The 17,446-nt window shown below is 48.8% G+C and overlaps 1 protein-coding gene across 4 annotated transcripts in view; it reads right to left on the bottom strand.

The window, feature by feature from the left end:
- TEX12 (testis expressed 12) overlaps positions 1–14,646 on the bottom strand; it is a 207,749-nt gene extending 193,103 nt beyond the window's left edge. Inside the window, exon 1 of one of the 4 annotated variants that reach the window (XM_063943201.1) lies at positions 14,457–14,646. Coding sequence is in view for 1 of the 4 variants with exons in the window: in XM_063943202.1 (XP_063799272.1) it covers positions 14,403–14,414 (12 nt within the window). In the remaining 3 variants the exon portion in view is untranslated. Of the gene's footprint in view, positions 1–14,402 lie in introns of all 4 variants that reach the window. The other 3 variants (XM_063943202.1, XM_063943204.1, XM_063943203.1) reach the window with 3 other exon arrangements.
- Positions 14,647–17,446: the final 2,800 nt, after the last annotated feature.

Raw genomic sequence — 17,446 nt, 5'->3', positions numbered from 1 at the left:
AGTTCCTGAAGTCCAGACTTTTGTAAAAGGAGTACTACATATACAGCCCCCGGTTGTGCCCCCAGTGGCTCCGTGGGACCTTAATGTAGTTTTGGATTTTCTCAAATCCCATTGGTTTGAGCCACTCAAATCGGCGGATTTGAAATATCTTACATGGAAAGTAACCATGCTACTGGCCCTGGCTTCAGCCAGGAAAGTGTCAGAATTGGCGGCTTTATCGTATAAAAGCCCATATCTGATTTTCCATTCGGACAGGGCAGAACTGCGGACGCGTCCTCATTTTCTGCCTAAGGTGGTGTCAGCGTTTCACCTGAACCAGCCTATTGTGGTGCCTGCGGCTACTAGCGATTTGGAGGATTCCAAGTTGCTGGACGTTGTCAGGGCATTGAAAATATATATTTCAAGGACGGCTGGAGTCAGAAAATCTGACTCGCTGTTTATACTGTATGCACCCAACAAGCTGGGTGCTCCTGCTTCTAAGCAGACGATTGCTCGTTGGATTTGTAGCACAATTCAACTTGCACATTCTGTGGCAGGCCTGCCACAGCCTAAATCTGTCAAGGCCCATTCCACAAGGAAGGTGGGCTCATCCTGGGCGGCTGCCCGAGGGGTCTCGGCATTACAACTCTGCCGAGCAGCTACGTGGTCGGGGGAGAACACGTTTGTAAAATTCTACAAATTTGATACCCTGGCTAAAGAGGACCTGGAGTTCTCTCATTCGGTGCTGCAGAGTCATCCGCACTCTCCCGCCCGTTTGGGAGCTTTGGTATAATCCCCATGGTCCTGACGGAGTCCCCAGCATCCACTAGGACGTTAGAGAAAATAAGATTTTACTTACCGATAAATCTATTTCTCGTAGTCCGTAGTGGATGCTGGGCGCCCATCCCAAGTGCGGATTGTCTGCAATACTTGTACATAGTTATTGTTACAAAGAAATCGGGTTGTTATTGTTGTGAGCCGTCTGTTCAGAGGCTCCTACGTTGTCATACTGTTAACTGGGTTCAGATCACAAGTTGTACGGTGTGATTGGTGTGGCTGGTATGAGTCTTACCCGGGATTCAAAATCCTTCCTTATTGTGTACGCTCGTCCGGGCACAGTATCCTAACTGAGGCTTGGAGGAGGGTCATAGGGGGAGGAGCCAGTGCACACCACCTGACCCTAAAGCTTTATTTTTGTGCCCTGTCTCCTGCGGAGCCGCTAATCCCCATGGTCCTGACGGAGTCCCCAGCATCCACTACGGACTACGAGAAATAGATTTATCGGTAAGTAAAATCTTATTTTCCCTCTCGTGGGGGGAAGCTGGCAGGGCCGATTTGAGGTATCGGTGAGGGGGCATCTCCTCGAATTCCAGCTTGTATCCCTGAGACACAATATCTATTGCCCAGGGATCCAACTGGGAGTGAACCCACTTGTGGCTAAAATTTCGAAGACGTGCCCCCACCGGGCCTAGCTCCGCTTGTGGAGCCCCAGCGTCATGCGGTGGATTTTGTAGAGGCCGGGGAGGACTTCTGTTCCTGGGAACTAGCTGTGTTGTGCAGCTTCTTTCCTCTGCCCCTGCCTCTGGCAAGAAAGGACGCACCTCGGACTTTCTTGTTTTTCTGTGATCGAAAGGACTGCATTTGATAATACGGTGCTCTCTTAGGCTGTGAAGAAACATACGGCAAAAAATTTGACTTTCCAGCAGTAGCTGTGGAGACCAGGTCCGAGAGACCCTCCCCAAACAATTCCTCACCCTTAAAAAAGACAGTTGAGATGATCCGCAACAAGAAAACCCTTATTAACATAAGTATTGTTGAAGGATAAGTAAATATACACAAAGGGTCTATAAACCAGATACCTATACTTGCTGTGGAAATCCGTCACAGGCAAAGGTTGGTGTTGCTCCCCAGAGTCAGAAAGTCAAATAGAAGTAGAGAGAAAAGAAGACTCTATTTTGGGGGCACTCTTTGAAATACAAAACAGGGCCAATGTTATCCTAGTTGTCTTAAAATATAACCTTTATTAATCCATTAAAATATATCATTGTAACAAACATAAGCATAATAGAACTTCCCATTGATCTTCATAAAAGTACTGCAACACAACTATTCATATGTGTTGATTGAATAACCAAAATTGTTCTTCACTGTTTTTTAAATCAATCAATACCCTCTGTAGATATTACACTCCCATATAAAATTGTTGTGAGTTTCACAAGTGTGGCTATACCCAGGATTGAGGATAATGGTAAAGGGTTATCCCCCACTAAGACTGAAAATTGTATTTAAAGTTTACCATCTCAGCATACACGGACACCAAAAAATCTTCCATCAGTGTTTGTACATTAGTCAAAAAAAACCTAACTGTATTTATCTTTAGACCTCATTGTAGGTTTTTAAACACAATAAATGTAACACTCCTTAATATTAATAGTTGTCACTGAAAGTGGTGACAGTTTTAAGAGCTACAATAAACCTGTACCCATAATAGCCTGAAGTAGTTTAGCATTAAAGAAAGTCACTGTGTAACATAAGTAGTCTTCCCCCTTTCAACTTGTAAAAACAATGGGTATTTGTTTTAAAGGAAGATCAGCAACTCATAACCTGTTGCTTCTGCTGTCTCTCAGACAATTTTGTCTAACTCATGACGGAGAGACAGCAGAAGCAACAGGTTATGAGTTGCTGATCTTCCTTTAAAACAAATACCCATTGTTTTTACAAGTTGAAAGGGGAAAGACTACTTATGTTACACAGTGACTTTCTTTAATGCTAAACTACTTCAGGCTATTATGGGTACAGGTTTATTGTAGCGCTTAAAACTGTCACCACTTTCAGTGACAACTATTAATATTAAGGAGTGTTACATTTATTGTGTTTAAAAACCTACAATGAGGTCTAAAGATAAATACAGTTAGGTTTTTTTTGACTAATGTACAAACACTGATGGAAGATTTTTTGGTGTCCGTGTATGCTGAGATGGTAAACTTTAAATACAATTTTCAGTCTTAGTGGGGGATAACCCTTTACTATTATCCTTAATCCTGGGTATAGCCACACTTGTGAAACTCACAACAATTTTATATGGGAGTGTAATATCTACAGAGGGTATTGATTGATTTATTAACAGTGAGGAACAATTTTGGTTATTCAATCAACACATATGAATAGTTGTGTTGCAGTACTTTTATGAAGATCAATGTGAAGTTCTATTATGCTTATGTTTGTTACAATGATATATTTTAATGGATTAATAAAGGTTATATTTTAAGACAACTAGGATAACATTGGCCCTGTTTTGTATTTCAAAGAGTGCCCCCAAAATAGAGTCTTCTTTTCTCTCTACTTCAATTCCTCACCCTTGTAAGGTAAAACCTCCATATGCCTTTTTGAGTCGGCATCACCTGTCCATTGCCGAGTCCACAGGACCCTTCTGGCAGAAATTGACATAGCATTTATTCTAGAACCCAGTAGACTAATGTCTCTTTGAGCATCTCTCATATATAGGACAGCGTCTTTAATATGCCCCAAGGTCAACAATATAGTATCCTAGTCTAAGGTATCAATTTCCTCAGACACGGTATCCGTCCATGCTGCTACAGCACTACACACCCAGGCCGACGCAATCGACGGCCTCAGTAAGGTACCTGAATGTGTATAAATGGACTTCAGGGTAACCTCCTGTTTGCGATCCGCAGCATCTTTGAGGGTAGCCGTATCCTGTGACGGCAGGGCTACCTTCTTGGATAAGCGTGTTAAAGCTTTGTCCACCTTAGGGGAGGATTCCCAGCAAAACCTGTAAGTTGGCGGGAAAGGATACGCCATAAGAATCCTTTTGGAAATATGCAGTTTTTTATCTGGAGATTCCCAAGCCTTTTCACATAACTCATTTAGCTCGTGTGAGGGGGGAAAGGTTACCTCCGGCTTCTTTTCCCCATACATATGTACCCTTTGTCAGGGACTGGGATTTCCTCTGTGATGTGCAACACATCCTTAATTGCTTTAATCATATAACGGATGGATTTAGCCAATTTTGGCTGTAACTTTGCATCATCGTAATCGTCACTGGAGTCAGAATCCATGTCGGTATCTGTGTCAACAATTTGGGATAGTAGGCACTTCTGAGACCCTGACGGCCTCTGCGACATAGGATCAGGCACGGGTTGGGACCCTGACTGTCCTGAGGCTTCAGCTTTTTCTAACCTTTTATGCAAGGAATTAACATTATCATTTAAAACCTTCCACATATCCATCCAATCAGGTGCCGTCGGCGGAGACACCACATTCACTTGCTCCCGCTCTGCTTCCACATAGCCTTCCTCATCAGACATGTTGACACAAGCGTACCGACACACCACACACACAGGGAATGCCCTTTTTGAAGACAGTTCCCCCACAAGGCCCTTAGGAGAGACAGAGAGAGAGTATGCCAGCACACAACCCAGCGCTATAAACCCAGGAATAACACAGTAACTTAATGTTAACCCAGTAGCTGCTGTTTATATATTGTTTTTTGCGCCTAATTATGTGCCCCCCCTCTCTTTTTACCCTCTTCTACCATGTATCTGCAGGGGAGAGCCTGAGGAGCTTCCTCTCAGCGGAGCTGTGGAGAAAAAAATAAGAATTTACTTACCGGTAATTCTATTTCTCGTAGTCCGTAGTGGATGCTGGGAACTCCGTAAGGACCATGGGGAATAGACAGGCTCCGCAGGAGACTGGGCACTCTAAAGAAAAGATTAGGTACTATCTGGTGTGCACTGGCTCCTCCCTCTATGCCCCTCCTCCAGACCTCAGTTAGGGAAACTGTGCCCGGAAGAGCTGACATTACAAGGAAAGGATTTTTGGAATCCAGGGTAAGACTCATACCAGCCACACCAATCACACCGTACAACTTGTGATAACCTTACCCAGTTAACAGTATGAACAACAACTGAGCCTCACTCAACGGATGGCTCATAACAATAACCCTTATTTAAGCAATAACTATATACACGTATTGCAGAAAGTCCGCACTTGGGACGGGCGCCCAGCATCCACTACGGACTACGAGAAATAGAATTACCGGTGAGTAAATTCTTATTTTCTCTGACGTCCTAGTGGATGCTGGGGACTCCGTAAGGACCATGGGGATTATACCAAAGCTCCCAAACGGGCGGGAGAGTGCGGATGACTCTGCAGCACCGAATGAGCAAACACAAGGTCCTCCTCAGCCAGGGTATCAATCTTGTAGAACTTGCAAAGGTGTTTGAACCCAACCAAGTAGCCGCTCGGCAAAGCTGTAAAGCCGAGACCCCTCGGGCAGCCGCCCAAGAAGAGCCCACCTTCCTTGTGGAATGGGCTTTTACTGATTTTGGATGCGGCAATCCAGCCGCAGAATGAGCCAGCTGAATCGTGCTACAGATCCAGCGAGCAATAGTTTGCTTTGAAGCAGGAGCACCCAGCTTGTTGGGTGCATGCAGGATAAACAGCGAGTCAGTATTCCTGACTCCAGCCGTTCTGGAAACATATATTTTCAAAGCCCTGACTACGTCCAGCAACTTGGAGTCCTCCAAGTCCCGAGTAGCCGCAGGCACCACAATAGGTTGGTTCAAATGAAACGATGATACCACCTTTGGAAGAAATTGGGGACGAGTCCTCAATTCTGCCCTGTCCATATGGAAGATCAGATATGGGCTTTTACATGACAAAGCCGCCAATTCCGACACACGCCTAGCCGATGCTAAGGCCAACAGCATGACCACTTTCCACGTGAGATACTTTAGTTCCACGGTCTTAAGTGGCTCGAACCAGTGGGATTTCAGGAAATCCAACACAACGTTAAGATCCCAGGGTGCCACTGGTGGCACAAAAGGGGGCAGAATATGCAGACTCCCTTAACAAACGTCTGAACCTCAGGCAGTGAAGCCAGTTCTTTTTTAAAGAAAATGGATAGGGCCGAAATCTGGACCTTTATGGACCCCAATTTTAGGCCCATAGTCACCCCTGACTGTAGGAAGTACAGGAATCGACCCAGCTGGAATTCCTCTGTAGGGGCCGTCCTGGCCTCACACCAAGCAACATATTTTCGCCATATACGGTGATAATGCTTTGCTGTCACATCCTTCCTAGCCTTTATCAGCGTAGGAATAACTTCATCCGGAATGCCTTTTTCCGCTAGGATCCGGCGTTCAACCGCCATGCCGTCAAACGCAGCCGCGGTAAGTCTTGGAACAGACAGGGCCCTTGTTGCAGCAGGTCCTGTCTGAGAGGCAGAGGCCATGGGTCCTCTGTGCGCATTTCTTGCAGTTCCGGGTACCAAGTCCTTCTTGGCCAATCCGGAACAATGAGTATTGTTCTTATTCCTCTCTTTCTTACTATTCTCAGTACCTTGGGTATGAGAGGAAGAGGAGGAAACACATATACCGACTGGTACACCCACTGTGTCACTAGGGCGTCCACAGCTATCGCCTGAGGGTCCCTTGACCTGGCGCAATATCTTTTTAGCTTTTTGTTGAGGCGGGACGCCATCATGTCCACCTGTGGCAGTTCCCATCGCTTTGCAATCTGTGTGAAGACTTCTTGATGAAGTCCCCACTCTCCCGGGTGGAGGTCGTGTCTGCTGAGGAAGTCTGCTTCCCAGTTGTCCACTCCCGGAATGAACACTGCTGACAGTGCTTGAACGTGATTCGCCGTCCACCGAAGAATCTTTGTGGCTTCCGCCATTGCCATCCTGCTTCTTGTGCCGCCCTGGCGGTTTACATGGGCGACCGCCGTGATGTTGTCTGACTGAATCAGCACTGGCCGGTTTCGAAGCAGGGGCTCTGCTTGACTCAGGGCGTTGTAAATGGCCCTTAGTTCCAGTATATTTATGTGTAGAGAAGTCTCCAGACTTGACCACAGCCCTTGGAAGTTTCTTCCCTGAGTGACTGCCCCCCATCCTCGGAGGCTTGCATCCGTAGTCACCAGGACCCAGTCCTGTATGCCGAACCTGCGTCCCTCGAGAAGGTGAGCACTCTGCAGCCACCACAGAAGAGACACCCTGGCCCTTGGGGACAGGGTGATCAGCCGATGCATCTGAAGATGCGATCCGAACCACTTGTCCAACAGATCCCACTGAAAGATCCTTGCATGGAACCTGCCGAAGGGAATGGCTTCGTATGAAGCCACCATCTTTCCCAGGACTCGCGTGCAGTGATGCACCGATACCTGTTTTGGTTTCAGGAGGTCCCTGACCAGAGATGCCAATTCCTGGGCCTTCTCCACCGGAAGAAACACCTTCTTCTGTTCTGTGTCCAGAATCATGCCCAGGAAAAGCAGGCGCGTCGTAGGAATCAGCTGCGACTTTGGAACATTCAGAATCCAGCCGTGCTGTTGCAACACTTCCTGAGAGAGTGCTACGCTGATCAACAACTGCTCTCTGGACCTCGCCTTTATGAGGAGATCGTCCAAGTACGGGATAACTATAACTCCCTTCTTCCGAAGGAGTATCATCATTTCGGCCATTACCTTGGTAAATATCCTCGGTGCCGTGGACAGGCCAAACGGCAACGTCTGGAACTGGTAATGACAGTCCTGTACCACAAACCTGAGGTACTCCTGGTGAAGTGGGTAAATGAGGACATGCAAGTAAGCATCCTTGATGTCCAGCGACACCATAAAATCCCCCTCTTCCAGGCTTGCAATAACCGCTCTGAGCGATTCCATTTTGAACTTGAATTTCTTTATATAAGTGTTCAAGGATTTTAAATTCAGAATGGGTCTCACCGAACCGTCCGGTTTTGGTACCACAAACATTGTGGAATAGTAACCCCTTCCCTGTTGAAGGAGGGGGACCCTGATAATCACTTGCTGGAGGTACAGCTTGTGAATTGCAGCCAGTACTACCTCCCTTTCCATGGGGGAAGCTGGTAAGGCTGATTTGAGGTAACGGCGGGGGGGAGTCGCTTCGAATTTCAGCTTGTATCCCTGAGATACAATTTGTACAGCCCAGAGATCCACCTGTGAGCGAACCCACTGGTTGCTAAAGTTTCGGAGATGCGCCCCCACCGCACCTGGCTCCGCCTGTGGAGCCCCAACGTCATGCGGTGGACTTAGTGGAAGCAGGGGAGGACTTTTGTTCCTGGGAACTGGCTGCATGGTGCAGCTTCTTACCTCTATCCCTGCCTCTGGCAAGAAAGGATGCGCCCCTGACCCTCTTGCCTTTCTGAGAACGAAAGGACTGCATTTGATAATACGGTGCTTTCTTAGGCTGTGAGGAAACCTGAGGCAAGAAAGTCGACTTTCCAGCTGTCGCTGTGGACACGAGGTCCGATAGACCGTCCCCAAACAATTCCTCACCCTTATAAGGCAAAACCTCCATGTGTTTTTTAGAATCAGCATCTCCTGTCCATTGCCGAGTCCATAAGACCCTCCTGGCAGAAATGGACATAGCATTAATTCTAGAGCCCAGCAGGCAAATGTCCCTCTGAGCATCCCGCATATATAAGACAACGTTTTTTATATGGCCCAGGGTTAGCAAAACAGTATCCCTGTCGAGGGAATCTATGTCGTCTGACAGAGTATCTGTCCATGCTGCTACAGCACTACACATCCATTTAATTCATCAGATGGGGGAAAAGTCACTGGCTGCTTTTTCTCCCCAAACATATAAACCCTCTTGGTATTAACAGGGTTAATCTCAGAAATGTGTAATACATCTTTCATTGCAATAATCATGTATCGGATGGCCTTGGTCATTTTAGACTGTAAATGTGCCTCATCATCGTCGACACTTGAGTCGGACTCCGTGTCGACATCTGTGTCAACCATCTGAGATAGAGGGCGTTTATGAGCCCCTGACGGTTTCTGAGTCGCCTGGGCAGGCGCGGGCTGAGACCCCGGCTGTCCCAAGGCTGCAGCGTCATCAAACCTTTTATGTAAGGAGCTTACATTGTCGTTTAAGACCTTCCACATATCCATCCAATCAGGTGTCAGCCCCGACGGGGGCGACACCACACTTATCTGCCATTGCTCCGCCTCCACGTAACCCTCCTCATCAAACATGTCGACACAGCCGCACCGACACACCGCACACACACAGGGAATGCTCAGACTGAGGACAGGACCCCACAAAGTCCTTTGGGGAGACAGAGAGAGAGTATGCCAGCACACACCCCAGCGCTATATAACACAGGGATTTTCACTTATAATAAGTGATTACCCAATAGCTGCCTTATATGTTTTATTTGCGCCTAAATTTATGTGCCCCCCCTCTCTTTTTTACCCTTCTTGTACCTGGATACTGCAGGGGAGAGCCTGGGGAGCTGCTTCCAGCGGAGCTGTGAAGAGAAAATGGCGCTGGTGTGCTGAGGAAGAAGGCCCCGCCCCCTCAGTGGCGGGCTTCTGTCCCGCTTTCTGTGTAAAAAAAATGGCGGGGGTTTTTACATATATACAGTGCCAGACTGTATATATGTATTTTTATTGCCAAAAGGTACTTCAATTGCTGCCCAGGGCGCCCCCCCCCCCCAGCGCCCTGCACCCTACAGTGACTGGAGTGTGTAAGTGTGCTGGGAGCAATGGCGCACAGCTGTGGTGCTGTGCGCTACCTTAAATGAAGACAGGAGTCTTCTGCCGCCGATTTCGTCGTCTTCAAGCTTCTGTTCTTCTGGCTCTGCGAGGGGGACGGCGGCGCGGCTCCGGGAACGGACGATCGAGGACAGGTGCCTGTGTTCGAACCCTCTGGAGCTAATGGTGTCCAGTAGCCTAAGTAGCACAAGCTAGCTGCAAACAGGTAGGTTTGCTTCTCTCCCCTTAGTCCCACGTAGCAGTGAGTCTGTTGCCAGCAGAAGCTCACTGAAAATAAAAAACCTAATAAATACTTTCTTTACTAGTAAGCTCAGGAGAGCCCACTAGGAGCACCCAGCTCTGGCTGGGCACAGATTCTAACTGAGGTCTGGAGGAGGGGCATAGAGGGAGGAGCCAGTGCACACCAGATAGTACCTAATCTTTTCTTTAGAGTGCCCAGTCTCCTGCGGAGCCCGTCTATTCCCCATGGTCCTTACGGAGTTCCCAGCATCCACTAGGACGTCAGAGAAATGGCGCTGGTGAGTGCTGAGGAAGAAGCTCCGCCCCCTCGGCGGCGGGCTTCTGTCCCGCTTAAATATGCAATTTTTTTGGCGGGGGCTCATACATATATACAGTGCCCAGCTGTATATATGTTTAACTTTTGCCAAAAGAGGTCCCAAATGCTGCCCAAGGCGCCCCCCCCTGCGCCCTGCACCCTTACAGTGACCGGAGTATGTGAGGTGCGTGGGAGCAATGGCGCACAGCTGCAGTGCTGTGCGTTACCTCAGTGAAGAACGGAGTCTTCTGCCGCCTGTGAAGTCTTCTTTCCTTCTCATACTCACCCGGCTTCTGTCTTCCGGCTCTGCGAGGGGGACGGCGGCGCGGCTCTGGGAACGGACGGCGAGGGTGAGATCCTGCGTACGTCCCTCTGGAGCTAATGGTGTCCAGTAGCCTAAGAAGCAGGACCTAGCTTCAGAGAGTAGGGCTGCTTCTCTCCCCTCAGTCCCACGATGCAGGGAGTCTGTTGCCAGCAGAGCTCCCTGAAAATAAAAAACCTAACAAAATACTTTCTCTCAGCAAACTCAGGAGAGCTCACTGAAAAGCACCCAGCTCGTCTGGGCACAGTATCAAACTGAGGTCTGGAGGAGGGGCATAGAGGGAGGAGCCAGTGCACACCAGAACCTAAATTCTTTCTTAAAGTGCCCATGTCTCCCGCGGAGCCCGTCTATTCCCCATGGTCCTTACGGAGTCCCCAGCATCCACTAGGACGTTAGAAAAATTTATGGCATTTCAGCTTAGTGTATTTATTGCATATTTTTAGAATGTGTACAATAGATGTGGGCTTTCTAATGTTAGGCAATACGGAAATTCATGTGTGCACTTGTTTCTTTCCCCCCCCCAGCGTTGCCATGGTCACGCGGCCCGCAGGGTACCGCGACGTCACTTCCGCCCACGGGATGCATACAGAATGCCGGACAGGAAGTGCGGCTGGCGTGGCTGCGGCGGGCGCTGGCGGGGAGACCGAAAGGAGGAGGGGGGGGTGTATTTAATGTTCACTGTTTCACTGTGTGTTTGTCCTGAAGACGGGGAGGTGGTCCCCGAAACGTTGACCTCACAAATATAAGTTTTTTTCACTGATTCTAAAGCCTCTGAGTGCCGCCTCTGGTTTCTTCAATTTGCACATGTCAGGGACTGGTTCCCTGGGGAAGGCACCTGAGCAAGGTACACCCCGTGGGGGAGGACTGGAGTGCCGGAGTTTATCTTCCATATATATATATATATATGGAGACAGTTCCCCCAATAAGGCCCTTTGGAGAGACAGAGAGAGAGTATGTAAGCACACACCCAGCGCCAATAACACTGGAAACAAAATTCCCAGATAAACAGCGCTTTTATATAATCATATAGATAAATCTATACACTCACTGTGCCTTACAAGTGCCCCCCCCCCCCTCTTTTTTGCCCTCTGTCACCGTGTTCAGCAGGGGAGAGTTCGGGGAGCCAGCTTCTGCAGTGTGCTGTGGAGAAAATGGCGCTGGTTAGTGCTGTGAGATCAAGCTCCGCCCCCCAGCGGCGGGCTTTGGTCCCGCTCAAATTTATTTATACTGGCGGGGGATTATAAAATATATTGCCTCCGCAGCCTATATATTCATATGAGCCAGTCCTAGAGGTTTATTGCTGCCCAGGGCGCCCCCCCTGCGCCCTGCACCCATCAGTGCCTGCAGTGTGTGTAGTGTGTGGGAGCAATGGCGCGCAGCGTTACCGCTGCGCGTTACCTCATAGAAGATCTGAAGTCTTCTGCCGCCTTTGAAGTCTTCTTTCTTCGTATACTCACCCGGCTTCTATCTTCCGGCTCTGCGAGGACGGCGGCGCGGCTCTGGGACGTACGGCGAGGGTGAGACCTGCGTTCCGACTCCCTCTGGAGCTAATGGTGTCCAGTAGCCTAAGAAGCAGAGCCTATCATTTAAGTAGGTCTGCTTCTCTCTCCTCAGTCCCACGATGCAGGGAGCCTGTTGACAGCAGTGCTCCCTGAAAATAAAAAACCTAACAAAATTATTTTTCAGAGAAACTCAGGAGAGCTCCCCTGTAATGCACCCAGTCTCCTCTGGGCACAGGATCTAACTGAGGTCTGGAGGAGGGGCATAGAGGGAGGAGCCAGTGCACACCCATTGTAAAGTTCTTTATAGTGCCCATGTCTCCTGTGGAGCCCGTCTATACCCCATGGTCCTTACGGAGTCCCCAGCATCCTCTAGGACGAAAGAGAAAATGGAACGTACTATGCTATGCACCTCTCCTGTTTTCCATATCGCATGCTAAATGTGGAAGAATCTACATCTGCGTGGTAATTGACAAGTCAAGGAGAGGGGAGGAGTAAAGAAACCTGACACCGCTTATTGGGGGTCATTCCGAGTTGTTCGCTCGGTAAAAATCTTCGCATCGCAGCGATTTTCCGCTTAATGCGCATGTGCAATGTCCGCACTGCGACTGCACCAAGTAAATTTGCTATGCAGTTAGGATTTTTACTCACGGCATTTTCATCGTTCTGGCGATCGTAATGTGATTGACAGGAAATGGGTGTTACTGGGCGGAAACAGGCCGTTTTATGGGCGTGTGGGAAAAAACGCTACCGTTTCCGGAAAAAACGCAGGAGTGGCCGGAGAAACGGGGGAGTGTCTGGGCGAACGCTGGGTGTGTTTGTGACGTCAAACCAGGAACGACAAGCAGTGAACTGATCGCAGATGCCGAGTAAGTCTGGAGCTACTCAGAAACTGCTACGAGGTGTGTAATCGCAATATTGCGAATACATCGTTCGCAATTTTAAGATGCTAAGATTCACTCCCAGTAGGCGGCGGCTTAGCATGAGCAAATCTGCTAAAATCCGCTTGCGAGCGAACAACTCGGAATGACCCCCCTTGATCCAGGAAGTGAAGGAATGTATAAACCTCCATATTAAGCGTTGACAATTGAATTGCTCTTTCCTTCTGACTACATGTGCATTTTTTAGAGTGTTTTGAGGATTACTCTTTAGAGCATTTTCTGTTTTAGCTGCTGATATTAGCGCAGACGAAGGGATCCACCTATTTTTGAAACTTAGGCATAATGGGATCAGATTTCTGACAAATCAGCAGCTGAAATTCATTGCCAACTTGTCGAGGTGTATGGTGATAATGTCATGTCACGGAAACAGGTTTGGGTTTGGTGCCCTGCCTTTGATAACAGCTGAACAGATGTTCAAAATGAGCAGCGATCCAGCCGGCCAAGCATGTCCACCACTGGCAGTACATCAAACCCAACCCTGTTTTCGTGACATACAGTAATGTTATCACTGTACACATCAACAAGTTGGCTTCCGATCTGTGGCAGTTTTGAAAGGACACAAGAGCTGAACACCATACAAAGAATTTTCTTATTTTGGTTTAAAACACAATCAGAGCCATCTTATGGTACAGGCACACTGGGGAGCTGCCCAGGGCCCCACAACTCCAGAGGCCTCCAATCAGAGCCTGCAGCCAGACAGTAGAGGGCTGTCAGCATGCTGATTGGTGGATGTCAGGAGCTGTCTACCAATAAGCGAGCATGTAGAGAGGCGGCGTGGGACCGAAGGAGGCGCATGTTATAATTGGCTCCTGTGAATGGGTGGTTAGGGGCCTCAGTGCATTGCTTTGCCAGGTGCCTACTGTGCTATTAAGACGGCCGAGGTCAAAATGGAGCAAATTCAATTTAAAGCATACTTGCCTCCGGGATAGAGCAGCCAGGTCGGCTCAGCAGGGGGAAGGGGCAGGACAATGACGAACAGAGGGAGCGGGGTGGGGTGAGCGTGGTTACCATGGCACATCATTTAAGCCACGCCCCCGCTCTGTAATGCCGATGTTACCGTCATTATACTGCAGTGGGCGTGGCTATGACGACGTGATTCAACAAGAATCGCATCAACTACTGCCCGGACCGCCCACTTTACTCACTAAGTGGGCGTCTGGGCAGGGGGACCAGAAGAATCAGGAGACTTGCCTGCTCTTCCGGGGAGCCGGGAGGGTCACTCTATTTTCGGGAGCCTCCCGGCGATTTCGGGAATAGGCAGGTATGAATTTTAAAGCAACAGATGCAATGTTCTGCTCTGGTGCAGCACATAGCGCAATAACACAGTAAATGACCAATATCACTCCCCCCCCCCCTCCCCCCAATGATACATCCCGTATTGTGAGCGTGATAGTACCTTAAGGAAAGATCCTGTACCAGGCCAGGTTATATCACAGATAATGGCCTAACGCTACAGTAAATCAGACTTTGCCAATCTGGGACTTTCTAGCTAATATGATACTACAAGTACCAGCCTGCTTGGACCTGTGACTTCACCACAGCTGGAGAACCCCCGGCCCCCCAGGTTGCTACTTTCTGCTGCTTACCGGACAATGCATGCATCAGCTGTGTATAACAACAACAATCCACATCCTGCTTACCGACTATAACGTGGAAAGGCCACAGGCGAGGTGCGCAAATCTCAGCGGGACAGGTGCGGAGCCAGCGCAACAACACCACAGGCGGCCGCTCAGCTGTGAGAGAGAGCGAGAGCGAGGTGCCCGGATGACGCGGAGGAGGGGATCACGTGACCGCACTGTTTCTGGCGGGTCGGGATCATGTAGCGGCCACTGCTGCTGACACAGTGCTGCTGCTGAGAGAGGCGGTAGCACCGCGTGGCCGCGCCCATGATGAGGGCTCTGGCCTGTGTCAGGCACTATATAACAAGTTCATGTAGCTCTGCTATTATAGAAAAGGTAACCAATTGATGTGTCTTGTTTTGCTGTAAAGGATGGTCATTGTACATACAATTAGTTGAAAGGGTTTTCTGCATTAAATAATGGTGACATGCAGGCAGTGGCGTAACTAGAAATTTTTCTCCCCCAAGCCAAAAAATTCTTCGGCACCCCCCCTGGCCCTTCATGCTCCATAATCGGGAGCAAGAAAGGGATAAATATGCACGCGTCGAAGGCGCGCGCGCCAAAAAAGGGGCGTGGTTTTGTTGGAATGGGTGTGGTTTCGCATAAAGGGGCGTGGCATTGCAGGAAAAGACTACCTTATACCCCAGCTTTTCAACCTGCACGCCCATACGTTGGCCACCACAGGAAAGAAAAATAATCCTGATTCATGCCCCTTACATTATTTGTCATTTTTCCTCCTTATAGTAATGCCCAGTATACATTATGCCACATACTGCAATGGCCCTTAGACATTATACCGCACACAATAATGCACATGACACAATATGCACACACTGTAATGCCCCCGACACATTATGCGACACACCGTAATGCCTGTGACACATTATGCCACACACCGTAATGCCTGTGACACATTATGACAGGAATCGCAATGCCCGTTATACATTATGCTACACACTGCAATGCCCCGATACATTATAGCACATACAATGTCTGTGACACATTATGACACACACCGCAATGTCCGTGATACATTATGCCACACACTGCAATGCCCGATACATTATAGCACATACAATGCCTGTGACACATTATGCCACACACTGCAATGACCTTGAGACATTATACCACAATGCCCGTGATATAGTATACCATACACCGTAATGCCTGTGACACATACCGCAATGCCCTGCCCGTTATACCCTATGCCACACACTGCAATGCCTGTTATGTATTATGCCACACTGCAATGACCCTGAGACATTATACCACATACCACAATGCCCGTGATATAGTATACCACACACCGTAATGCCTGACACATTATGACACACACCGCAATGTCCGTGATACATTATGCCACACACTGCAATGACCCTGAGACATTATACCACATTTCACAATGCCCGCGATATAGTATACCATACACCGTAATGCCTGTGACACATTATGACACACACCGCAATGTCCGTGATACATTATGCCACACACCGTAATGCCCATTACACATTAAGTCCTACAGTAAGGCTTCTAATTACTTTTCTCTAACGTCCTAAGTGGATGCTGGGGACTCCGTAAGGACCATGGGGAATAGCGGCTCCGCAGGAGGCTGGGCACATCTAAAGAAAGCTTTAGGACTATCTGGTGTGCACTGGCTCCTCCCCCTATGACCCTCCTCCAAGCCCCAGTTAGATCTCTGTGCCCTAACGAGAAGGGTGCACACTAGGGGCTCTCCTGAGCTTCTTAGTGAAAGTTTTAGATTAGGTTTTTTATTTTCAGTGAGACCTGCTGGCAACAGGCTCACTGCATCGAGGGACTAAGGGGAGAAGAAGCGAACTCACCTGCGTGCAGAGTGGATTGGGCTTCTTAGGCTACTGGACATTAGCTCCAGAGGGACGATCACAGGCCCAGCTTGGATGGGTCCCAGAGCCGCGCCGCCGGCCCCCTTACAGAGCCAGAAGGCAGAAGAGGTCCGGAAAATCGGCGGCAGAAGACGTCCTGTCTTCAACAAGGTAGCGCACAGCACTGCAGCTGTGCGCCATTGCTCTCAGCACACTTCACACTTCGGTCACTGAGGGTGCAGGGCGCTGGGGGGGGGCGCCCTGAGACGCAATAAAAACACCTTGGATGGCAAAAAAAATGCATCACATATAGCTCCTGGGCTATATGGATGCATTTAACCCCTGCCAGAATCCATAAAAAAGCAGGAGAAAAGTCCGCGAAAAAGGGGCGGAGCCTATCTCCTCAGCACACTGGCGCCATTTTCCCTCACAGCTCCGTTGGAGGGAAGCTCCCTGTCTCTCCCCTGCAGTCACTACACTACAGAAAGGGTTAAAAAAAGAGAGGGGGGCACTAATTAGGCGCAGTATTAACTATACAGCAGCTATAAGGGGAAAAACACTTATATAAGGTTATCCCTGTATATATATAGCGCTCTGGTGTGTGCTGGCAAACTCTCCCTCTGTCTCCCCAAAGGGCTAGTGGGGTCCTGTCCTCTATCAGAGCATTCCCTGTGTGTGTGCTGTATGTCGGTGCTTTTGTGTCGACATGTATGAGGAGAAAAATGATGTGGAGACGGAGCAGATTGCCTGTAATAGTGATGTCACCCCCTAGGGGGTCGACACCTGAGTGGATGAACTGTTGGAAGGAATTACGTGACAGTGTCAGCTCTGTATAAAAGACAGTGGTTGACATGAGACAGCCGGCTACTCAGCTTGTGCCTGTCCAGACGTCTCATAGGCCGTCAGGGGCTCTAAAGCGCCCGTTACCTCAGATGGCAGATATAGACGCCGACACGGATACTGACTCCAGTGTCGACGGTGAAGAGATGAATGTGACTTCCAGTAGGGCCACACGTTACATGATTGAGGCAATGAAAAATGTTTTACACATTTCTGATAATACGAGTACCACCAAAAAAAAGGGGTATTATGTTCGGTGAGGATAAACTACCTGTAGTTTTCCTGAATCTGAGAAATTAAATGAGGTGTGTGATGATGCGTGGGTTTCCC

This window comes from Pseudophryne corroboree, chromosome 10 (assembly GCF_028390025.1).
Source record: "Pseudophryne corroboree isolate aPseCor3 chromosome 10, aPseCor3.hap2, whole genome shotgun sequence".
NCBI lineage: Eukaryota > Metazoa > Chordata > Amphibia > Anura > Myobatrachidae > Pseudophryne > Pseudophryne corroboree.
Note: the sequence above shows the minus strand (reverse complement) of the source record. Positions and strands in the feature narration are given on the sequence as shown.